Here is a 26,004-nt window from a genome sequence, read left to right on the forward strand (position 1 = left end):
CCCGACGCCTTTGTTGACAAAACAAAATTGACACAAAGACATCGAGCAACGAAGTGGCCCATGTGGATGCTGAAAGCTGAAAGCTGACAATGTGGCCCATGGGAAGAACTAACAAACGAAAAAATGAGCTAACAGCATTATTTGCTCTTAGCCAAGTTAATAAATGGACGCAGCATCAATTCTATCAAGAGCGCCACACAACATGCAATGTCACAGGCCGCAGGGTTCAGTCCGCCATAAAATACGTTTTGACAAGAGTTTTATCTATCACGTCGCCTGCTTTATGTGTAACTGTGTGTGTGGGAAGGGCGATTTATAAGGCTTAGGATTTGTTGCCATCAGGATGTAAGTTAAATTCTTCTTTTCTTCGAATGATAAAAAAAAGATTTTATTTGATTTGGACGAAACAAGTCCGTTTTATTCAAATTGAATTTGGCAACTGACAACTTAAATCAATTCTATCCCTAGCTAAGCTGTGGTTCAGTCAACGGCGCTGGCAGCGGCGTCGCTCGTGGTGTTGTTGGCCCGTTGCGCAATTCTTCTTAGAATTGCTGCAGCTCTGGTTGGCGTGTGCAGGAAGTCCACTGCAGCTCTGGTTGGCGCGTGCAGGAAGTCCACTAGACGTGGTGTCAGCAGATTTGGCTTATGGAGTTTGTTATGTCTTATTTGTGTTGCAATAATTCCCATTGGATTTTGTTGCAATGTGGAATTATTTTCGTTATTAACTCTTCCCCCTTTAATTCGAGCTTGTCCTCAAGCGATTCTTAAAAGAAGGGAATGTCATTGAACTGTATGTTCTCTATTGTTCGTCTTGGTGCCTCTGTTACTTTATTTACTTGGTTATTGTCCAATAGTAACGTTATTTTTCTAGCTCTCTTTGTGTAGAGGTAGGCAATGACGATGGTTATCGCTACAATGCAGATCAATATTACAGATGATACTGCGTGTGTCGTAAGTTTTAGTTTTTCCAGTATTTGGCTATTGTTGAGGTGTAGTGCCTGCAAAGCCTTTAGCGATAGAATTTGGAGTCGTCTCGATTCTTCCGGTGTCATCTGGATTATTGATGATCCGACTCTCAGCGTGTTTGTCTCTAGATTGCTGAAAGTCCGGTTGCCAATCGAAATGGACTCGTTGGTGAAGCGAATTACGTAAGTGCCATTTAACCATGTACTTTTTTTGTCCGATGTCACCATCCCATTAAAGTTGTTAAGCATCAGAAGACCATTGGCCAATTCGTCGATGGGTTCCACATGCTCAGCATTACTGAACTCACACAGCGACTTTTCTCCATTGAGGAGCCTAGGCAAACATGTACTATTGCTAATGTTGACAATGTTATTTTTAGAACAAATCTTAATTTTATTATATTTCTTACAGCTTTTAATAATTCCATACATTACATTTTTGTGCGACAATATTTCTTTGTATTCTATATTTGGTTCTATTGGTTGTACCGTCACCATCAGTATTACAAGTAATCTATAATTGTCAAACGTTTTTTATGTTACTTTTGTGTACGATGAGATTTGTTGATGTTAGTACAGTCGTGTTTCTGTCTTCTTTTACTATTGCCTTTTTATATCTAGGTGAAAGTTTAGTACCTAATCGTGTATTTATTTTAATGTAGATTTCTTGTCCAGGTGTGTAAGTTCGTATATCGTTTCGCGTCTTGTTATGGTTGTGAATGTCTGTCGTCTGTTTTTGTTTAAGTCTGTCTATATTATCTTTCCTAGCTTTTTCATACTGTTCTGGGTCTGTCGTCACGTTTCTGCCAAAAAATATGTCGAGTGGTCGTTTGTTGGTTGTTGAGTGTATAGTGTAGTTATAATCGTATATTGATTTGTTCAGAAGTTCGTCGAAAGTTTTGTATTCGTTTTTTCGTCTATTACATCTCATAATCTCTGATAGTGTCGAGTGGAATTTTTCCACTTGCCCATTGACTGTACTCTTATGTGGTGGGGTTTTATAAATTTCAATTCCGAGTTGGTCTTTCATCATAAAAGTTAGTGAATCTGAGTTTAGGGACTTCTCATTATCGATGACTATTGCTTTTGGTACGCCATAGTAAAAGAGTATGTCGTGAAGTGGTTTTTTTACGTCCTCTATTGCTCTGGATTTGATTACTCTTCCTTGAGCGAGTTTTGAAAATTTGTCTATTGCTGTCAATACTAAGTTCTTTTGTGTTGTGTATATATCGATGTGTACTATTTGTCCTGGGTATTCAGGTATTGGGGTTTCTTTTAATTTTGGATTATTCGGATGTCTGTCATATTTCTCTTCCTTGCAAACTTGACACTGTTTGACAAGGTCTGCTATTGTTTGTTTCATTTTAGGAAAATAATAAAGTTCTATCATTTGATTTCTATTCTCAAGTGCGTTCCTATGTGCTCTATTATGGGTGGCCAAGATTTTTTCGTCTCTTTCGGTTTCGTTTGTTAGATCTTTAACCTGTGACTGTGAGAACCTAATTTTATAGTTTTTGAAGTGTATCGGATATATGGTTTGGATTTGGTGCATAACATCTTCTGAGGTTATTATGCCATTGATAACAGAAGGGTTGAGACGAGCTTTTAATATTTGTATGAGGTTATTTGTTGTGTAGCTTGGTTGAGTTATTATGTGCCTATGGAAAGTTGGGAATGGTATATAGAATCTGTAGTCTGTTTTATTGGCCTTTTCCAGAAATATCTGGTTTTTAAATACGTTTATGGGTGCTTCAATGCTTGGTATTAAGTTATGGCTTGAACTGTCTGCACTGTGTTGTGTGGAGGCTACCGATCTGATATTGTTTATGGTGGGGATTCGAGATAGCGCATCGGCTACAATGTTGTCCCTTCCTGGTTTATAAAGTAATTCGTAGTCGAATTCTTCTAAATATGCCTTCCATCTTTTTATTCTAGCGTTTCCGTTCCAGCTACTTAACGAATGTGTTAATGGCTGGTGGTCTGTGTATATTTTTACTTTTGTTTTACCGTACAGGTAATTTTTGAGAGCTTTGAGTGCCCAAATGATTGCTAGCATTTCTTTCTCGTTTGTAGCGTAATTTTCTTCCGCTTTTGAGAGAGTTCTAGAAAGGAATGTAATTGGATGGCGATTTTGAGATAAGACGGCTCCAATGGCAAAGTTGGAAGCGTCTGTCGTTAAGTGAAATTCTTTTCCGAAGTCTGGGTAGTGAAGAATAACTTCGTTTGAAACTAAAGCGTTTTTTATCTTATTGAAAGCTTCTACCGCTTCATCGTTGAGATAAATCAATTTTTTTGCGGATAGGTTTTTGGACACACGTCCATCTTCCCCTCTTAATAAGGAGCTAAGGGGTTTTGCCAACTTAGCGAAATCCTTAATGAATCTTCGGTAATAACTTGAGAGACCCAGAAATGATCTCAAGTCTTTAAGGGTTTTTGGTAGCGGGTATTTGATTATCGCTTCCACTTTTTGTGGATTTGTTTCGACTCCTTTGTCGGATATAACAAAGCCGAGAAACTCAACTTTGTTTTTAAAGAACTCGCATTTGTCCAATTGACATCTCATATTGGCTTCTTGCAGAGTTTTGAAGATTTTGTCTAGATTTCTGGAATGTGATTCATTATCTTTGCTAAAAATGATAATGTCATCTATGTATATGAAACATATTTTGCCAATATGTTCATGAAGAATATCGTCTAATGCCCTTTGAAAAATTGAAGGTGCGTTTTTTAGACCGAAAGGTAGTCGGGTAAATTCGTATTTGCCATTATTAACTGAGAATGCTGTTTTCTCAATGTCAGCCTCTTTCAGAGGAATTTGATGGAAGCCACTTTTTAAGTCAAGCACTGAGAAAATTTTATTATTTCCAAGTTGAGCTAGTACTTCGTTAATTTCTGGAATAGGGTATTTGTCTGCTATAGTTTCTTTATTAAGTTTCCTATAATCGATAACCATTCTATATTTTTTCTGTTGGGAAGCGTCCAATTTTTTTGGAACAATCCACACGGGTGAATTGTAGGGTGATCGGGATGGGCGAATAATTCCGTCCTCTAAGAGTTCTTGTATTTGTCTATGGACTTCGTCTTTTAAAGACATTGGGAATTGATAAAATTTTGAATATATCGGTGAATCTGTCTTAGTTCGAATTTCTGCTTTTACTTTTGTTGTGTAAGTTAACTTTTCGTTCGGGGTGGCAAATAAATTGGGATATTTTGTGACTAACTGGTTTAGTCTTTGTTTCTGTTCAATAGTCATGTGGTCTGTTCGTGGTATAACAGTGTTAACTGCCTCAATTTTTTTCTGTCTAAGGGTTATACTCATGTTTTTTTTAATTATTAGTTGATTCTTGCTGCTGTGGATTACAGCGTCTAGTTCTTTAAGACTGTCATTGCCCAGAATTGCGTCGAATGCTTTCAACGTTGGTAATAGGAAAAATTTGACTTGAATATCTTGTCTATTAAAAAGATTAGCGATTTTATGGTGAGTTATTTTTATATTTCCACCGACTGTTACGGCTTCGAAAGGCTTTTTGTTAGGAATGGGGTTAGAAACTAGTTTGGGCTGTATGTAATTTCTGTTTGAACCTGTATCTATTAGTATTTTGAGTACCTCTCCGCTTGTTGTCTTACATTCTATGTAAGGAAGCGAAGAGTTGGTTATCCTAAAAAAATTGATATCGGCTTGTTCGGTGGCGTTTCCCTGTTCGTTTTCGATTTGCTCTATTTCGTCTGTGTATTCTTGCAGTGATTGTTCGTACTCTGTCTGTTGCTGTTCGTAAGTTTCGATGGTCTGTCCGTATTCTTCCATATTCCAGGAAGCGTCACTGTTGTCATAGTCGGGCCATTCCTCTATTGTTTGAATATTGAAATTTCTTTGTCTTTTGTCAGTTGGGTTTGCTAACGGTGGAGGTCTTTTGCCTGTCTCGAACTTTGGTCTGTTCATGTAATTTACCATCCGTGTCTGGATGCTCTGGTCAACGTCCATTGGTTCGGGACGTGGCTGTGGTTTGGGTGCTAATGGTCGGGGAGGTATGTATGTACGTTGTGGTTGCATTTGATGAAAGTGTGGTTTATTGTATTGATGTACGTTATTATTATTATTTGGCCATGCAGACTGCATTGGCACTTGGGTCCTGAAGCCTATTGGTACTGTTCTCATAGTTTGGGGCGGATTTTGTGGATATTGGGCCATGCGAGGTGGCAACATAGGTGGTGGTGCGCTTCGAGCTGCGTTTTTATGACCTGTTTGATGGATTTTATTGAAAGCAATGTTTGTTCTATAGCTTTGATTTTCTAACTTTAAGCAGTAATGGAGGGCTGAGGGAAGGTCTGCTGGTTCCTTTATGCAAAGAATACGTGACAAATCTCCTCTCAAACCTCTGATGAAGGTATCTAATGCCTTTTCCCTGTACATTTTTGTCATGAGGGTCTCGGCCTCTCTGTTGAGTTCCATGCATCCTACTTTGTTCAGTATTAGTGTTAGGTGATTATAAACAATCTGGTAAAATTGTTCTACCGTCTGGTTGTGACCTTGTATTAACATGGTCATTTGATATTCGAGTGTCCCTATATCTCTTTTATCTGCATAATGCAGTGTGAGACACTTGGAGATGGCATTCCAATTTAGAGGCACGTTGTACGACTCGAGGGCCGTATCAGCATTTCCGACTATCTTGTTTCTCACGGTATGCAATATGCCATAATATGTAGGTGAACCAACTTGGCTTGCATATATCGAGAGTATACGGTCTACACTCTTTTTCCATGAGCTGAATTCAGCTTTGTCACCAGAGAATTCCCTGAGGCTTTTGACGATGTCTGGTACTCTGTTCAGATCATTCAGATTTTGATCGCCAACTATGTTTTGATCTGCTACGTCATTAAATTCCCTGGAGGGGTTAACTAGTTGTTTCACTAGTGTTGGAAGTTGTGCTGCTAAAATTTGGGCAACAGTAGTTGCAATCTGCTGTTCTGCGTTGTTTGCCATGCCTCTGTTTTGTAAGTGTTCGTTTTGTCGGTCAATGCGTCGTTGTTGCTGTCTATCAACGTTTTGTCCGCCTACCTGAGGTTGTTCTCCTAAAACCGGGGGTCTAATCAAGTTATGCTCATTAGCCATACGTCACAAACTGACTTCTATGGTACTTATGTCTACAGATTTTGGAATTTATTTTTGGTTTATAGATATTAAGTGTATGGTTAGTTTAGGATTAATATTATTACAGCTTAATTTATTACAAAATGTGCATAAAATTTATTTACTTATTTAATTTTTTTCTTCTAAGACCAGTAGCTGGTTTTTCCCTTCTACTTTGGAGGGTCCCCTGGGAATCGCAAAGTTGGGTTATGTTATACTACGTTTGTAGTCAATGTAAATTTTATCGCTTTACGCTTTTTAATTCTTTGCTTTATTTATTTTTTCTTTATTCTCTTAATCTTTAAGTTTACTTTTTTCTTTTCTTAAATTGTTTTTCTTTTCTTAATGGTTGTTTTAGTTTTGTTAGTTTTTGATATTCTTATATTTCTAACTTACAATAATGATGATGTGGCGGTCTTCACTGCTGGTCCGGATTTCATCCTTTTTGGGTTGTTCCTACTGGGGATCCTGCGACCAGACACCGTTGAAGTATCCTGTGGACTGACCGTACAGGATTACCGTCCACCGATGGGCAATCGAACAATTAAGTTCCAGACTACCTTTAGCGAGTCGAACCGAACGTCGAAGTTAATCAACGTGAGTTGCTTCGGTTACTTTCGCACAGACTCTGCAGTTCTTTTACAGTTGCGTGCACTTAGAGTATCGTCACTCTCTCGCGTCACACAGTCTGCTTTGATCGGCTTTGAATTTTATCTGTCGCGTTCGTACAGGCGTTTTGCTGTGTTGAAACGCGATCGAATTTTCACTTTTTAACCGATTTTTATATTTTGAGATCACACCGTCGCGTTCGTACAGGCGTTTTGCTGTGTTGAGACGCGATCGAATTTTCACTCTTTAACCGACTCTGCTTTTATATTGCAGTATCACGCACGTACTAATCGTTTTGCTGTATTGCGCGCGAAGTCGGTCCCTGCTCGGGCGCCAGTTAAATTCTTCTTTTCTTCGAATGATAAAAAAAAGATTTTATTTGATTTGGACGAAACAAGTCCGTTTTATTCAAATTGAATTTGGCAACTGACAACTTAAATCAATTCTATCCCTAGCTAAGCTGTGGTTCAGTCAACGGCGCTGGCAGCGGCGTCGCTCGTGGTGTTGTTGGCCCGTTGCGCAATTCTTCTTAGAATTGCTGCAGCTCTGGTTGGCGTGTGCAGGAAGTCCACTGCAGCTCTGGTTGGCGCGTGCAGGAAGTCCACTAGACGTGGTGTCAGCAGATTTGGCTTATGGAGTTTGTTATGTCTTATTTGTGTTGCAATAATTCCCATTGGATTTTGTTGCAATGTGGAATTATTTTCGTTATTAACTTGTATTCGTGTCCAGCTCAGCTCGTCAATGCAGCGGTCGCTGTGCGTGTTCTCGATTATTTCTCTATGATTGTTGTTGTCCCACCAGAGCCTTATGAAATATTATTATTATTATTCATTTACACTCTCGGTGTCAATGTCAATGCACTTCCGTGTGTATCTGTGTATCTGTGTCTCTGCGCTGCCGAAGATGTGCTTTAATGCTGCCATTCGATGTGACTCCAATGTTTATTGACTTTTCAGCTTCGCTGACTTCTGGCAGCTCATTAACTGTGCATTAGCACGGACATTCGTTCCATAGTTCAATGCTCATACGCCACGTTGCCTTTGGTTCAATGTGCTTGGTCTTGGGCGGCTGCCTCTATCATTTTTGACACTTTTCTGTTAAGCGTGCACGGGCTCATTCTTCAAATTTTCAAGTGTCACTTGGCCCAGAAAATCAATAAGCGAAACGACTTTTCCAGCTAATTGCAATAATTTGCGCCCCGCTGCCTATGGCATCTATCAGCCAGCTAGGCCCCTCATCACGTAAAGGATATATTGTCAAACTTTACAACAGACAAACGACAACAATGAGAACTTTAAGCTCAAGTATGAACGACAGTGTTAATTTCACAAATATATTCCCAGGGATTGGTCCGGGTACGCTCTGCCTGGATCGGAGTAAATGGCTATTAAAGTTAATTGTTGGTTTATTTGTCACGCTTGAACTTTGAACCCTATGTTTATGTTTGGCTAACGTGCTCAATTAAAAGGGGTTGCCAACTTCGCAACAACCCCCAGCTGCTTACTTAAAGCATCAATTGATTGTGTGTAACAAGCTGTGACAAAGCTACAAACAAAATAAATACATAGTTTGGGGAATCTAAAGGATCCTTAAATTAATTGCGTTTAGAGCTGCATTATTTTTCTTTCGTCAATGAGTCCTTAAATTAAATTAGGCATCATAATATCTTGACTTTACTTCGACTTTATTTTAATAAATCAATAGTCGCTTTGAAACTCAAACGAATGAAACGTTGCATTAAACCGCAAGAGTTGCTGCTACAGCTCATCACATGCTTTAACGAGAATGTATTATGTTTCTTGAGTCGGGCAAGAAACGTGCGCGAAGTGTAGCAGACTCAAAGGCGTAACTTTATATGTTACACAGAACAGTCAAAAGTTAGTGCTCCCGCACTCCTCCGACTATGCACTATGCACACATGCATATATTTAACGAGTAAAAGCTTGTAGTTTGGATAAGTTAAAAAAGCCGTCAGTTGTAGCTCGAAGAAATTCTGTTCCGTCAGCAAATGCTAGACGCGCTTGTTGAGCACTTGATTGGGGATTAAAGGCAAAAGCAAATGGAAATCAATTGCTAAATCATTTTTCAGCAATACGAGCGGCAAGCAGGCGCTTAATAGCTCTAAGTAGCGTTAAAGACGATCTATAAAAAGACACATAAAAATCAAAGAAGAAAACAAATTAAAGATAAATCCGCAACAGCGTAATATGATTTTATTGTCTAGCTATAAAAGCTGTTGTGCAATCTGTAAATAAAGTTTCGTCCAACTTTTCAGTTTGGAGTAAATCATGCGGCCCTTTGCTATAAATAATCGGGACTCAGCGTACGCCTACGACTACTGGGCTAAGCGCCGGCCACGCCTCAGTCGTGTCTGCACATAATTTGTGGAATAAAATACTCGAACATGGGCAAATTGAAACAAAATTAAATTGCTATAAATCAAGTTGGCGTTAATAGCATTTCAGTGATAGCCATTAAGTAGGCGTCGCCATAGGCTTCCAAGGGGCTGCTCAGCTGCTGAGCAGCTCGAGTACGAGCACGCAGACTTTAGCAAGCATATGTGAGGATATGTCAGGATGTTTGCTTGCCTTGGGACTGCGATATTTTTATTTTTCCTTTTTTTCTGCTCTTTGTGTTTTCTTTTTAACGCCTAATTGATTTGTATTTTGCATGCTTGCCTGGGAGCAACTGCAGACGGCTGCAAAGCTGGGGCAGATCATGTTGGGAATGGGAAAGCAGCAAAGAGATAGAGCATCGCATTCACAATTGTTTTGGCAGCTCGGTGCTGTTATTGTAATCATTCTGGAGTGCTCAATGAAGCGCAAGCAATGCCTGAAGGCATATCTGATGTCCTGTCTGTTGACAAATGTGTTCGTATCCCATGATTATTGATATTTGTATTTAGTTAAGGGAACTGTTGTTAAAATAATATGGCTGAACGGAACTGGAGCCATGACTATGCTTTAATACACAGACAACAAACCCGCAATGATAGCCATCTAACAGTTGAAAGATGTTCTTAAATTCTTAAAACGTGCAATGGGGACTCGACTCTATACAAAGCTCCAAAGATTTTTATGAAGAAACAGAAAAGAGTCAAGCACCTTATATATTACTAACATTCTGAGGATATCGAATCAATTCATGGTAGTCCAAACGCCCTTAACGAATGTCTTACACCCACACACAAAAAGGGATAGCCAAAGGCGCTATCGCAAATAATAAGTGAACACATTTCTTTTGTGATATTTTTATTATTTGTAATCATTTCGGAAGTTGCCCTAATGAAAGACACAAGGCGACATTTGCGCATTGTGCTCGAAGCGGACACAAACAAGAAGCTCGGGCGATAAGCGCTCGCATAGAACAATGAAGCAAAGTGCGATTTAACATCCTGCTATACAATCCCACACTTCCACACACAAACACACATAAACTGACACGAGCACACACGCACATTTACAGACACAACAAAATAGCAGACTCTTGACAGTTGTAAACGTAGAAATGAAATGAAACACGAAATTAAATTTCATTTCATAAGCACAAAATGCCACTCGCTGCATGTGGCAAGAAGCAACAAAAAACAAAAAATATGTTGCACAAAAACTGTGGGGAAAGCTGAAAAGCATTGTCAGTTCGAGGCACTGACAATTTGCATTCATAAGCAGCAGCAAGAGCAGCCAGTGACAGCAGCGGCGAATGGGCTGGCAGCAATAAATTTTGCATAGACCGAGTCAATTACAGTTTTACAGCCATTCAGTGCGCTCACGTTGCGTATGAGTAACATGCACAAGCACAAGTAAGACCGCACCAAGCAGCGCTACAAGTTTTCCCGGAAACGGAAGCGCGCGAACGCACACACACACAGATAATCCATGACGCAGTCGCCTGCTGTTTTGTCTAGGTGCATGCAGCTGTGAGAAACTTACAAACAGTCGACAGAAGGTCGCTGAAAAGCAAACGAAAACAAAAACAAAAACATGAAATGTTGGGGGTAGATGGAAAAAAAAACTACAGACGCGACCCAGGGGCACTTAAAAAATCGTAAAAAAAATCCAAAATAAAAAAAAATAAAAAAATTTCTGGGGAGCGCAAGTTGTACATTATGCAAATGGCCAAAGCGTTGAAGTCCGCGCCTAAGGACCACCAGCCCAGATAATTGCAGCAGAATTTGGAGTGCACTAAAAATAAGTAATACCAAATTGCAGGCAAAGTGGCATAAAAAAGAGCAGCCCGAACCTGAGCAAAACATTCAGCCCGCTCGGGCGGGCGGCCTTTGTGCAAGCGCGTAATCCGCTTAATGAGAAAATGCAAAGGCGACAACGAACAGCGAATTTATACCAAGCAAATACTTGAGATACAAGCAAACTGCTTCAACTCGACTGTGAACTTCAAGTGCGAGCCGAGCAAACACAAAAAAAGAACGAATCAAATAAAACCCCGTCAGCAGCACGCTGAGCCCGAGGAGCAGTCCGAGTGCCTTGGAACTGGGTCAGCGTCAGCAGTTGACAGCGCACCAAAGTATGCAATGAATTGCGGGCGCTTTAAGTGAAATTAAATGAAATGACTTAAACAAATTTCATGATGATGAATTGTGTTTTTATTATGCGACACTTGGGAGTTAATGAAGCTAGCAAAGAAAATTTAAATATAGAACGGGAACTAACTCCACGCAAACTGCTAGCGACGCATATTACCAGATACATATTTTTGTTATTTGCTATTTCTATTAATAAATAACATATTAAAAATAACTGATAAACTGCGGCTACACAGAAATATTAAAAAAAAAATTGAATTTGTGAGAGGAAATTTAAAAATAAATTTCTCTGTAATAAGTTGACGCATATCAAATTAGATTATTAATAATACTTGAATGTTGAAAAATAAAATGATATATACTTTAAGCAGTCAGAGATAGATCTGCTGCTCAAATAATTCTAAGTTATATAATTGAAATATTTTGAATGCATTTTTTTTGAGATATAAGCACTTCCATTCATGCTACACTTTCATTTCAAAACTTTGTAGTCAAAGTTTGCTGCTTTATCGCCTGCATCCGACTCAATCTGCTAGTGTTTTCAATTAATTTGCAGCATCCTAATTACGACAGCAGATGGCATGCTTTGTTGTTTATCATCTCAGGCATGGCCAGCTCGTAATCAACTGGCTGGAAATTGAATTTATTATAAAATTCTTAATATCTGCATCTAGTTGTGAGTTGAATGCCGTCTTACAGTTTATTTGTGTTCCTCAGCTACTCAGCAGCCATCAGAAGCCACATCAAAGTGACGGAAACACATACCGAAATAAAAGCTAGAAAAAGGCAAACGAAACAAAACGCAACAAATCGAAGAAGTTGGAGGGGAATTTGTGGTGTACACGAAGGCATCATTTATGCAATTCTAAGAAATCTGGAACAAACATCCCCTTTTAGAAATCCGAGTGCTCATTGCCATTGCCAGCTGCTTATAGGATGGGGCTGACGACTCCATATGACGAGTAGCTGGCAAGTCTGTCAGCCAACTTCTGCTCACGTTGAACTTTATTAATGCTGGCTGTGTATATGGCCAACTTATGCATCAGTGCTGGGTTTTGTGCTTGTTTTTCCCGCTTTTCGTTTTCCAGCTGCTTTCAACGTTGCATTTGTCATTTGCCACATAATATACTTTAATGGCAATGTTGCTAGTTGTGCAAAGAAATAGCAACTTAAAAGTAAAATGTTGCTAGCGCGTGTAAAAGTCGCGTACGCCTCGATGCTCAGTACGTGCACAATGTCACACACACACACACGAACACTAGCATAAGCAGACACAATGTCGCTTTGTGTATGTGTGAGTGCATAAATGATTAAGTGCGTGCTTACATTTGGTTTGCCCTGCACGTACAGTCCATGCATTTTTTCCTTTGACACAAAGCACTTTATAATACCCGCCCACATAATCAAACAGTCACACACACACACACACAGCCATAGCCATTGCACATTAAGACATTTACTGCATTTGATTGCATTTGATTGCCATTAAATACGCTGTAACGTTTTTCAATCATGCGTTTGCATTGTAATTAGAGCACTTGCTTCACTTTGTGGTTTCTGTTTCAATTGTCAGCATCCCACAGTGCGCATACGTAATGTACGCCCACGTGGCATGCATGTGGCATTCAATAAAGGGTCATGATTTGTCAGTTCAACAGCTTTCGATATGAAATATTAAAATTAATTTATTGATTGAGAAAATTTAATAGTCTCTTGTAAGTCATCACACTATAGTTTCTGTTGAGGCTCATTCAGCTAAATTAAACTTATGGTAGAGAATTCAATTTAGCATAAGTTAAATTGAAGCTCTAAAATAAAGTATATATTGGTACACTAAAAAGATGTAGATATATATTTTTAAAAAAATATAAAACAAAAAAAAATTAGTTAAGAATCTTCACTTTTATGAAGCCAACGAATAGACTTTTTTTGCATCTTTCTATATAAATAAAAACAAAGTTCCTTGGTCTTTATGTTAAATTCTATTTAGAGTAATTATTGAAATCTTAAAAGCTTCCAAACTCAAAGTTATGCAAAAAGAAACTTCATAATATACAGCGTAATTTACCCCAGTCTAAAGAATAAAATTTCACTTTTTGCACCGTGTTCAATTACCAAACTTAAGCGTTAGTTTTCTCACTGTGTACCAAATTTAATTATAGTTTGAGCAGTAAGTTCTTAACTTAATCATTAGTAAGCAGCCGAACGAGCAAGTCCGCAAGGCAACTGACTTTTAACAATCTATTTTAAGTGCCTAAATTCCAGGAAGTCATGTTTTTTTTTTAGTTTCTTGTTTTTTAAGTAAAACTATCAGGGCCAAGGGCCAACACGTAGTCAATCCCTCAGCGGCAACAAAACCGCAGCAATTTGCATAACACGAACGGGCCACACACTTTTCATTTACACACCAAATTACTTGTAAGCAGAGGAAGGGCGGAGCAACATTTGCAAATGGTTAGCTTTAAATAGAATCAAAGTCGGCCGCCAAGTGGCGTCCGTTGCAGCTATACGCTGCACGGTTCAGCTGAGTAAACTGTAAAACCAACAAAATCAGAAATAACAACTCGGGCGTCTAGTTTTGGTTGCGACCAGGGCCACTTGACTGCCTTTGCAAGTGAGAGGAGTGCACTGCCGGCACTGCGTCCTCATCCTGCCCATTCGTCTGCTATCTGTTTTTCTAACTTACCAACTTGTCCGAGCTGTTTCCTTATAAAGCTGCTGCATTTCCGCTAGCTAGTTCGTATTTTCCGCTTTTGTTGCCTTATATACGTGTTTGCCTACGTGTGTGTGTCTGCTCTTCTGTGTATCTTACGTGCTGGCTTTTTGTTGCCGTTTCGTCCTTTGACAACTGAAAGCCGAGGAATTCCAAATTAAGAAAAACTTTTTTTTGCTGGGAATAGCTCTGGTTGAGCGCGGTTCCCTCTAGCTAGTTAAACTAAAATCTTTGTCCTGTGGTTAATCACAAGGTGCGAGTATGCCAGCCAGCCAGACAGTAATTAAATTTGTTAGTTGCCAAAGCCAAAATATAGGCGACAGGTCGTAAAGAATGCGAACACTTCAATACACTTTATTATTGCTGGTCGTGGCAGCTCCCGAAGCAAAAATGTTTCACACTTAAAACTGCTTACGCTGAACTTTTTTCTTAGTTACCAAAAGTTCGCTAAGAGTTTTGGCTGCAGGAAGTTGCCAGTCACTGGAATAAGATACTGGTGTTGGCGTCTAATGATATTTCGGCTCTCAAGGCACAAAACTTTTGCAACTAAACTAAAAATGTACCACAACAAAATGTTCAGCTTTATGAGACTGTATTGTACAATTAGGGACAATTCAGGAATGTGTATATACAAGGTTGTTTAAATATATAAAAACTAAATAGAAAAGTCTGTCTTTATATTGAAAATGCATTTGAAGCTTTAGCAGGCAGCTCAAAGTCGACTGCATGTCAAGTCAAGTTTCAGTCAGACGAGACTCATAAGTTTCAACATACGAAATAATAAACATAAAGAAATCCATTGCCTTAATGTGCAATTCCTCACTGAGCACTTGAGCTGTTTGAATTTGACTTGTGCCAACTGCCAAGGAATAAATAAACGACTTCTGAACTTGCGCCAAGTTAAGCAACTGCTGACCACACAAACGATTAAAAACAGCAACTAAATCTGATGTCATGCTCAGTTCATTTGCCACTCGATATATATATTTATATAAATATATATATATATATACATATATTTATATATCATATACATTTGGCTACACTGGCTGAGTTTCTGCTGCTTATGTGTTAATTAGCACTGGGCAGCCGTAGCACAACCCAACTCAAAGTCAATAGACAAACAAAAAATATTCAAATTTATGCTTGACTTGACTTGTGCCCGAGTTGCCTAAACATGGCTATCATGATCAGGCTCCGAGTATCCTGCATGCTGCTGTTATTTATGCAAATTACCAAAGTACACACACTCGTAACTCTGGGAAAAAGCTCCACACACACAGGCACTATTCAACTGGCCTTTTTGGTTGTAATTTGTTTTGCATAGTTCGAGACGCGTTTCTCTATTTATTGTTTACTCTATGTCTGCTGGCCGCATGAAACAAAACCATATCAACTGCGCCCTTGTTTTGCCATTGTCTGGCCAATCCGGTAAACGTGTGTAAGTGTGCGTAAGTTATGTTTATTTTGCAGCTATTTTAGGCAAATTTAATTTGGCCTTTTCATGTTATTTAAGGCGCAGTTCTGTCCATAAATATGTCCGCTCCCTTCATTTATTTGTGCCCACTCCAGTGGAGCGATAGCATTTAGCAATGATTCCTCATGTCCTTCATTTCCCTTACAGCCTCCATTTCCTCTTCTTAGAGAAATATATTTTTTGCCTTTTGCATCCCACTTAGATTTATGCTCGGCTCATTTGATTAATATCTTGCGGTTGGGCTGGGGAATTTACGACTCTCTGCAATAAAATTCCAATTTTTTCTCTTTTAAATTCATTGACGTGTTTTTGCGGCCAGCTTGGCAAAGATGGTCAGGGCTATTCGGTAAATAAGTTTTAAGAATCTGATTTTATTCAAATGCTTAAAACTTTCATTTGTGTTGGGATAAGACGAAGTAATGCCAACGAAATGTAAATATAAATATTTATTTATTTATAATCATGCATATATATATACATACATATATATATATATATTCTACTTATAATATAGTCCATTATATTTCCCACATTTAATCCGCTTTCAAAATGGTCTTTCAAGTCAATAATTGGCTAATACGGCATTTTGGCCTGGCCTTTTATGCCTCTCTGTTCTGATTGCCCGCAAAATCGCATGGAGCCAAACTGCTCCTGCAGCCGCAGCAGCTGTGACCGACAAACTAACCGAAATTATGTTAGCCAAATTTTGGTCATTTTTCACATTCGCCTGCCTGGCCAAACTCTCTAGTCATTTGCCCGCTCGAGCCCGTTGCGCACTCGGCTGTCAAAAGTGCCGCTCAACAGTTTGTCAAGTAAACAAACACAAACCCAAACACAAACACTACAACAAACTCAACACATCTTGCAGCTCGCTCACACGCACAGCTAATGTGTGCTGCTGGGTAGCGCTTTATTAATTTCAATTTGTGTCAACATCAATGCCAAATATGCGCAGCCAGTGAGCCAAGCGAAATGATTTAAGCCAGCTGATGACAAAATGTGTGCCATTAGCCGAATTAAAGCGCACTTTTTCGGGTGCTGTGGCTCACATCAGTCACAGGGCCAGTCCCCCAAGCACTGCTCCCCTAGCTCAGTTCTGGGGGCTTGCTTGTGTGGCTTTGGTTCGAGCATAGTTCATAAAACTCAACGACTGGCCATTGTTGTCCGTATAACAACCATTAAAATCATGATTGATGCGCACGGCTTGACCCAAATGCATGTTTTTATGCCTACTTAACAGATACGCTTACATTGCAGAGTCATCCCGTATTTGGCTGTGTGAATGTGTGTAAGTTTGCGGACAATATGCGGCTGCTTAAATATTAAACAGCATTCAACACCAAGCACGCGTTGGGTTCATTGAACTCTGCTGTAAGCCAAGAAGCCGGCACATTGCTCGCTTCCATGGGAACGACATTATTTTGCTTATTATCTGACCATTCTAGCCAGCTCGGCACGCTGCGTATACGTAATATTCCATTTAATTTCACTTTATGCTACGCTATTTCGCACTCGAGCACAACGTAATCGGTATTAATGAAAAGTGCAATAAAAATAAACAGTGAAAACAGCCAGGCGAAAGTAAAGTAATGGAAATAACTTGAGAAACTTGAAGTAGATCCTCCTGCATAGATACCAATAAGGCAGTCGTTCTGCAGCAACACAAGTTCAAAACTTATTTATTTACTGGCAGTGCGAAATTGGTGAGCCGTTTAAGAATATTTTCTCGCTTTGAGCACTTTACTTTTTCGGATGGGAAACAAAATGCTTAATTTTATGCTATAGTAAACCAGAAAGTGAAAAACTTTATATATTACTTATTAAATATCATAAAATTGTTAATTTGTGAAATTTATATATCTTGGTACTGTGTAATATCAGTCCTACTAAGCCTTTTCTTCCATAGTTGTCCATCTTAAAACTTAAGCCTTTTCAATTGATTCCAAAACCTATATATGAAATTCAAGCAAGGGCAGAGAGAGAGAGAGAATGAAAGGACTTCACAAAAATGATGCAACTCCTTTAGTCCAAATATGCTTTTCAATTTATTAATTTTCTAAGAAAATTCTCTTGCTATTGACTTTCAGCTTATCATTGTTATGCATACTATAAATACAAGTTTAATTAAAGTAAATTCTTTCTTTTCAGCAAGCAAGCATATAAATCTTTTATGCAATGTGTTTTGTTATATTTAATGAATTACATAACATTTTCAAAATCGTTAAGACATAACTAAGAGCACAGCGAAATCAAAGGCAAGCAGAACTTAAGATTCAGCTCAAGTTACAATTTTTCGGGTGAACATGTGTAAGCTTTAGCTTGTATGTCGTTCGTAGAAGTCGTGCAGTTGCCTTGGGGGTGTCATTTAGTCATTAAATATTGACAATTTTCTTCTATTTTCCATTTACCGAATTCTTAACATACCATGAAATCATACGCTTCGTCTCTGCTCCACTGCGACCTTCAATTAATGTGTAAACTGCTTTTAACAGCATTGAAATGTTAACAGCAATAAAGAATGAGTCCAGCTGGGCTACAGAGCTTGCCACATTTCTTCATAGCTAACTGCAAACATTTACCATTTTCATGCCATTTACAATCCTTGCGGACTTGTGGGCTACAGCTGCTGATTTATAATCGGAGCCACAGCAACTGCAACTGCAGCGGCAGTGGCAATGCCAATGGCAACGGCAACTGCAACCACAGCAGTTGGCAAAGCTTTTGCGTTTTATTGTTGCAATTGTATTGCAGTAGAATGAAATTAATTTGCCATTGGCTGTGTTCTGTGGCCAAGCATTTATCTAGCTGCTGCAGTTGGGCTGTCGCAGCTGCTAAAATTTGTCAAAGTAACTTAAAGCACGCTAAGCCGTCGCCGCCGCCACCGCCCAAAAGCCGCATAAAGCGCACTTAAAGTAATTCGCCAGCCAGCCAAAGGAGAGAGCAAAGCGCAATATGCCACAGCAGTAACAGCAGTAGCCGCGGGCTCAAGTGGCTGCCATTGTTATGGCTGGCACACTTAATAATCAGACATAATAGTTGGGGCGCCAGACAATGTTGCGCAACAGGTGGCAGGTGGCAGCTATTGTTGGCATTGCAGCTTGCAACTTGGCCAGTTGGCCCTTTTTGCGAAATTGGCCTTTAATAAAGACTTGTGGTAGTTGATTTGGCCTTATCGGCGGACTGCTAAGCCGCTTGCCTTTAGGCTGAACCCAAAACTCCTTTGGCTCTAAATTAAATTTCGCACTTTTATTGCTATTAACAAAAAAGCAATTTCCTTGAGGTGCAAAGCGAAATTGAAAAGGGCATAATGACTTGCTGTAAAAAAATAAAAAAATATAAAAAGGGCAACACACACACAGAAAAAAATATCTGGTCATTAAAAAAGGCTTACAACGTGCCATTTATTACATTTTTTATAGCGCTCGCAGCACGGCATAGAAAAAAAAGGAACTTGAGTAAAATATTACTAAAATACGAATTTACAAATGAGTTTCGGAAAACAATTTCCACACAAAATTCCAAAGGAAATCATATTTTAAAATATAATGAAAAGGTTTATTACCTCTGAGATTTTTATGAGTTTCCATTAAGCCAAATGAAATAAAAGTAAAAGAAAATTAGAAAACATTTGATCTGCGCCACAAATAAAAAGATTTAATATTTTATTAACCATATTTTATATCCAGAATTATTGATTCCTGTCTATTTTTTCTATTAAAGTTATCAATATAAATAATAAAAAAGTCAAAGCGAATCTCGCAGGAAACCAATTTCTGGAACACATGTATCTATTCACATTGCATTAATACATATATATATATATATATATATATATATATATATATATATATATATATCTATATATATATATATATATATATATATATATATATATATTTAAAAATATACAAGCTCGCCGCAAATAACCAGAATTCTTAACACAGCGCAAATATTTTGCCAACAGTTGCCGCCAGCACAAAATGTGCAAAAAATTCCTCAAAATATGGGCCATAATAAAAGAGCAGAAGAGCTGAACGAACGTTAAATGACGAAAGTTGAAATAACTTTTTTCCTGCTTTTTTCGTTGTATTTGATACTCTAGCTTATGTAAAAAATTGTCAAAGTCATGCAAGAGGGTTGAGGGGAAACGGCCCCAGCACATGAGCCCACAAAGTCAAAGGCTTTAATACAATGATCCAGTTATTGATGAACTTAACAGAAAACAAAAGGATACTCAAGTCTCCCTTAAGTGCACAAAAGCCCTAAAGTTTAACTTTAAGCTAATGTTTTTTGGCACATTTTTGAAAAATAAACACGCAACCGACAACTAATGAAAAACAAAGCAGACGGCAGGCAGTCAGAAGTCAGCAGACATCCATATACCTACCTCTCTATTAAATACAAAATGAGTAAAAATAGCCGAGCTGTCTGGCCGTGTCTGCTCATTTGTCGTTTTCGCTGATTTATTCGGCAATTTACGCAACATGATCAACTGCCAGCCAGGCAAAGGGCGACTCGGAAACTTAGTGTGCCAAGAATATATAAAAATATAAAAATATAAAAAAACACAAGCAAAATAAAGCTTTTGGGGCAAAAAGTTGTGGCATAAGCTCAGGCGCCTCTAGTCTGGTGGCAGTCAGCAAAAAGCAAACGTCAAGACTGTCATGTTTTTGCTGCAAGTTTGGTTCTTAGCGTTTTGGCTAGACCTCAATATAGTTAGGCGAGAACACAAAATACCAGGTAGTTGCGACCTTGATTAGAGGTGGTAGGAACAGTTGTAAACAGGATTACACGGTAGAGGCAAGCATGTTCATGGCTGTTGATTTACCACTCCAATCCGTTTTAATCCTCACATTAATTTATCTTAGGTTAGCATGTTTTGCCACATTTAAATAGATAACAAAGTGATTTACTGATATAGAATGTGGCTTCAGCAAAAGCCATTTTTTGCTGCGGCAGGCTAGACTTGCTTCATTTTGGGGAACTTGTGGCACTTGGCTTCGGCTTCAATTTCCTGTTAAAAGTATACAGCAAAAATCTAATTACCTCACCGAGCGCCGAGCACCGAGCACCGAGCACAATACCCAAGCAATTGAAAGCAACAAATGTTGTTGTTTACCTTCTATCATTACTAAGAGCAATGTGTGTTTTCCATCTGATGTTGTTGTTGTTGTTGTTGTTGACGTGTCTGGTTGGCTCCGAGAGTAAACTTCCGCTGGCACTTTCTGCCACTGAGGCGCAGACGCCTATATTGGCCTCGACTCGGCCCGACTTGCCACGCCTCAGTTAGAGTCTATCATTTTTATGGCTATTTAAAGAGCCATAAACAAAGCCTCGTGTGTGGTTTTATATGACTCTGTGTTTATATAGATATATTTCTATATAAACGTGAGTGTGTGTGTGTGTCTGCTGTTGTCTCTGAAATTGCCTTGATATTAAATTGAGTTTTATGCGTGATTTCCGCTCTTAACACTTTGTTGACAATGAATTTTATGGTCGGTTAGTAAACTGTTTTAAAAACATGGACATATTTACCTAACGCTTACGCTGTCACACTCTCACCCCCTCTTCCCCTATGCTAGACGGAACAATTTGCTGTACTCTGGATACTCTTTACCATTATTGTGCTTGGTAATTCGGCAGTTTTGTTCGTGATGTTCATCAACAAGAATCGCAAATCGCGCATGAACTACTTCATCAAGCAGCTGGCGCTGGCAGGTGAGTCCAGAGAGTGAGCGATTCTATATGCCACGGATCTGACTAATAAGATATCAATCTGTTATTATAGATCTGTGCGTTGGGCTGCTCAATGTGTTGACAGATATTATATGGCGCATCACAATCTCGTGGCGGGCCGGAAACATGGCCTGTAAGGTCATCCGCTTCTCGCAGGTGTGCGTCACATACTCCTCCACCTATGTGCTCGTGGCCATGAGCATTGACAGATACGATGCAATAACACATCCCATGAACTTCTCAAAGTCGTGTAAGTTCTCGCCCATAGAAACTTTTTTAATTGGAAAATCTTTTGGCACTTGGGCCTAACAAGAAAAATATGTGTATATGTGTGTGTGTTTGTGTAACCTTTCTTACAGGGAAACGCGCGCGTCACTTGGTAGCAGGGGCTTGGGTCCTCTCCGCCCTCTTTTCCCTACCCATACTGGTGCTTTATGAGGAGAAGCTGATACAGGGCCATCCGCAGTGTTGGATTGAGCTGGGCTCGCCAATGGCCTGGCAGATTTATATGTGTCTTGTCTCGGCCACACTGTTTGCGGTGCCCGCCTTGATAATATCCGCCTGCTATGCAATTATTGTGAAGACCATATGGGCCAAAGGCTCTATATTCGTGCCGACAGGTAGGTGGACTAATCCATGGCTGTTCTCTCTTGCTCATGTGTGGCTTTTGGCTAGAACGTGCAGGCTTCGGTGCAGCAGCAACACGACGCGCCAGCTCCCGAGGCATCATACCACGCGCCAAGGTCAAGACCGTGAAGATGACGCTGACGATTGTGTTCGTATTTATCATATGCTGGTCGCCATACATTATATTCGATCTTCTGCAAGTCTTTGGGCACATACCGCACTCGCAGACCAACATTGCCATAGCCACATTCATACAGAGCCTCGCACCACTCAATTCGGCAGCAAATCCACTTATTTACTGCCTGTTTTCCTCACAGGTATTTCGCACGCTCAGGTAAGTGCTTACATTGATTCCATTATTTTCCTCTAGTCACCACCCCCATCCACACCTTAGTCGCTTCCCGCCCTTCAAGTGGTTCACTTGCTGCTGCAAATCGTATCGCAACAACTCGCAGCAGACCCGTTGCCACACTGTGGGTCGACGTCTGCACAACAGTTGTGATTCCATGCGCACCCTGACCACATCGCTTACGGTTTCCAGACGCTCCACCAACAAGACAAACGCCAGGGTCATCATCTGCGAGCGGCCCAACAAGGTAATCACCGTGCCGGCCATGTCCGAGGTATGATAGCTGGCGCACTCGACTCGCAAGCGTTCAACGTTTGCGATCCGGGGGCCGACGTCCTTCAGCGATGCGGAGTTTCTATAAGTGAATAGCTGCTCCCCCTTAGCAGGCTATACGAGGCTTAGACAATAAGTGCGAAAGTTGTGTATGCATAGCGCAAACCCAAATCGAACATACAGAAACAGATATATATATATATATATATATGTACATATATATATATACATATATATATCTATATGTCTATGTATGCTACGAGTTTCAATGCATGTATTTCCCATTGCAATTTATCTTAAGTATTTATGCAGCTAGCTCGTAACAATTACCGTAAATCTAAACTCTATTTTAACTGAATTAGGATTTGGCATCACTAAGCATTCGGGCGTGGATTTGTTTTATAATTTATACTATGAAACCTTTCCTCTTTTCGCCTAATGCCAGGTGATGTTACTTTAGTAAAACACTCCTACGCGTATTCTATTTATCAGACTGATGTTATTTATTTACACGAAATTTAAGTAATTGCATTTCTTTTCTGTCCAACTAGCTGTAAGCCAATTAAGTATTTACAAATATACATATACTTACATATATACATATACTTATATATTTAATAAAATATATATACTCCCTATCTAATTGTCTCTCTATATACCAATCTTCAATCTGTAAATATACTTAAATATTTAGTAGAACTTAAGTGTGCACAACTTGTCCAAGCATTGAAAACCAAAATCCGTAGACTCTTAACAAAAACTTAAGAATTAATAGAGCATAACGTTTTAGTCAATTTGGTGTAAGCTAATATTTATTTCATAATTATGTGTATCAAGAGCATGAAGAATAAAGGCCAATAAAATAAAAAAAAATATGAAATAGAGAAATCTGCGGCCTCGCATTTTAATTCATTTTGGCATGCGCCACAAATTTCATTCGTAGGTCTCCATGCAACAGCGCACAATGGGCCCAAGGACGACGCGACAAGGACCAAAGTCAGAACACAGAGAACAGCCTGGGACAGCTGAGGACATGACGGCACAGCTCATTTTCATTCTCACTTCATTTATAATTGTTGTACTGTCTGCGGCTCTTGACGTCAATGGCCAAAAGTCAACGTCAACACAATAAATTCAGCGTATGTCTGCATAAAATAGGAGAATACATTTTATTATTCTTCGACTGCGTATATGGCCCAAACGTTATTTGACTTCGGCTATATAAATAGCACAAATGATATAATCGCCAACAAAGCTCGATTACCAAGCCAAACTTATAATAATAAATGCCGATAATACAAACAGCCGCTAAATTACGGGCAGTGAATGCAGTTTTTTGACAATGTGCTTCATTAGAAGCGTGGCTAGGCGTAAACAATTTGCAGAAAGTCATTCATAATTTACTTAGCAACTTTTAATTGAAATACCATTAGAGCGAAAGTCGACTGGACGAAAGCAAAGAAGAGAAATAAACACAATATTTTATATGTATGTATATATATATATATATATATACATACAGCTGATGTTAAGCTGATATCATAGAAGAAACTTTAAGAATTGTTAAACTGCATAAATTATTAATTCATAATGTGGCGTGACTGCATTTAGATATATAGATTGACATAGATCGGAGAACTATAATGAGATATTTCTTTGAGTAGGATAAGAGAAAAAGTTGGAAAACTTTAAATATTTACAACCTGCATATGGGTGTGAAAGAAAAAGGTAATGCCAGGGGGCATTCAACTGAACAGAACTACTCTGACTATGACACATTTTGGATTTTCCTTCAAAATCATCGAAATCTAACACTTTAAAAAATAAATTCGAATTTATCGAAACTGTCGTTGAATCCATAGTTCGCAATCATATGTCGCTTGTGTCATAGTCAAAATCAAAGTACAGTACAATTTCTTTCGAACAATTTCTGTCTCTTAAATTTATGTGCCGCTCGTACTTTCAACTCGAGAAACTATGTTTCCCAACTATTGCTTCACAAAGGCTCCCAATGATTATGGCTATGACTTGTTGTATATGCCGAAGAACAGCTATAAGCCCAGTTGCCATCAGTCGAGTCGTGGCGACTCGCGTCCATTGCGGCAGCGCAGCCAGGTCAAAAGTTATGACCCCGTTTCGCAGCAGCCGCTAAAAGAGCACCTCGAGGGACTGCGCAGCTTGCACGGTCAGCGGTCACCCGGTCGATCGGTGGAATTTAACCTGCCTGATCAGCAACTTTACAGGGAAAGGGAAAATGCTGGCGGCATTGATCGGGAATACAACAAAAATCTGCTACAGGACACGTTACAACAACACCAGCAACATGCAGCTCCTGCCTCGAATAACGTACCTGATTTTAAAATGGGAACCTCAGAGACATGCTCCGACTTTTTCAATATCCTCTACGATAATGTGTTAGATGCGGTGCATGCAGCGATCGATCAAATGGTGACCAAGCACTTTTCTCATATAATATCCAGAATGGAACAGATTTCCTCCAATCTAACGCAGCAAGAGTCGCTAATGAAGCAGCAGAATAGCGATGTAATGGGGAGTAAGTGAACACGAGCTTCTCATATAGCGATTATAACTTTCTATTCAACCAGTAAACCTCTAGAAATTCTTGATCAGAATGAGTCAAGCCTCAATCAGTTCAAGTTCGTTGCCCAGATGCTCATCGACAATCAAACTCTGTTTTATCGTGCGCTCAACAACGTGCGAACATCAAAAAAACACTGCAAAGATAGCCCCACGGAAGAGAGCAAATGTTATAGTGTGGATTGTGGTCAGCGCCTATTAGACGAATACGAGATAGAGCAGAAGGAAAGTCCTTCGAAGCAAAGGCCTCAGCATCAGCTTTGGGAGCAGCAAGACTTACAAACTATAAACCAGCTGCCAACGTCCAAGAGCTGCCACCACAAGGCCTCGAAGTGTGGAAACGCCAACACCTCGAAGATCACAAGTCTACAGCGATCGGGCAAGAGAATTTCCACGGCCAGCATGCCTGATTTGCATCGCTCGACGCTATTCCCTTCATCTAGGACGCCCATCTGCAAAAGCACTAAGTATTCCCACCAACGTTCAATCACGCCAACTCCGTGGACGCATTTGGGAACTGGGATACGTGGCAGCCAAGCGACACAGCCGAGCACAACGGGATCAAATCGCAAATGCCGCTGTCAGATCAGCGCATCCACGCCCACACAAGCACAATCACTTGGCTCGAAGCGAAAGTTACGTAGCTTTGGCAAATCATTGCAAAGTTTGGAAGATGAAAGATTCCACAAATAAACCATCTTTAAGCACTGATTAAGGCCTGAACGCCAACCTGCGATAGCTGCCAATTGTGTTTCATGGTATTTTAAGCTCCCATGCACACAGTTGACAGCCATACTTGGTTGGCGCAGTGCTTAAATTATTTATAAATTATACAGATTTTACAAATTTATTGTAGTTAAAGATTTTACAATATTAAGAAAATTATAAATGAACAACAGACACTTCAATACACGAATGAACACTTTGTACATAATAATAATGAGGTAAAGCAGAATCGAGCTTCTATAATTCTTGAGTAAAAT

General features: G+C 39.4%; 2 protein-coding genes across 3 annotated transcripts; both read left to right on the forward strand.

Annotated features, from left to right (window-relative positions):
- Positions 1 to 21,026: 21,026 nt before the first annotated feature.
- On the forward strand, positions 21,027 to 22,594 carry LOC111602957 (cardioacceleratory peptide receptor). Its single transcript, XM_023320329.2, has 5 exons — positions 21,027 to 21,156; positions 21,227 to 21,424; positions 21,534 to 21,794; positions 21,850 to 22,135; positions 22,196 to 22,594. Exons 1-5 carry the CDS (start codon positions 21,093 to 21,095, stop codon positions 22,428 to 22,430), a joined length of 1,044 nt encoding a protein of 347 aa, XP_023176097.1. The 5' UTR covers positions 21,027 to 21,092; the 3' UTR covers positions 22,431 to 22,594.
- A 1,605-nt stretch (positions 22,595 to 24,199) lies between these two features.
- LOC111602974 lies at positions 24,200 to 25,976 on the forward strand. 2 transcript variants are annotated; one of them, XM_023320364.2, is made up of 2 exons: positions 24,200 to 24,977; positions 25,030 to 25,110. In XM_023320364.2, the coding sequence occupies exons 1-2, from the start codon at positions 24,401 to 24,403 to the stop codon at positions 25,038 to 25,040; spliced, it is 588 nt and encodes a 195-aa protein (XP_023176132.1). In that variant the 5' UTR covers positions 24,200 to 24,400; the 3' UTR covers positions 25,041 to 25,110. The 2 variants fall into 2 exon arrangements, with proteins under 2 accessions (XP_023176132.1, XP_023176131.1); XM_023320363.2 differs by having other exon boundaries at positions 24,208 to 24,977; positions 25,041 to 25,976.
- Positions 25,977 to 26,004: the final 28 nt, after the last annotated feature.

Source organism: Drosophila hydei, unplaced genomic scaffold, assembly GCF_003285905.1.
Source record: "Drosophila hydei strain 15085-1641.00,03,60 unplaced genomic scaffold, DhydRS2 tig00000063-arrow-pilon, whole genome shotgun sequence".
NCBI lineage: Eukaryota > Metazoa > Arthropoda > Insecta > Diptera > Drosophilidae > Drosophila > Drosophila hydei.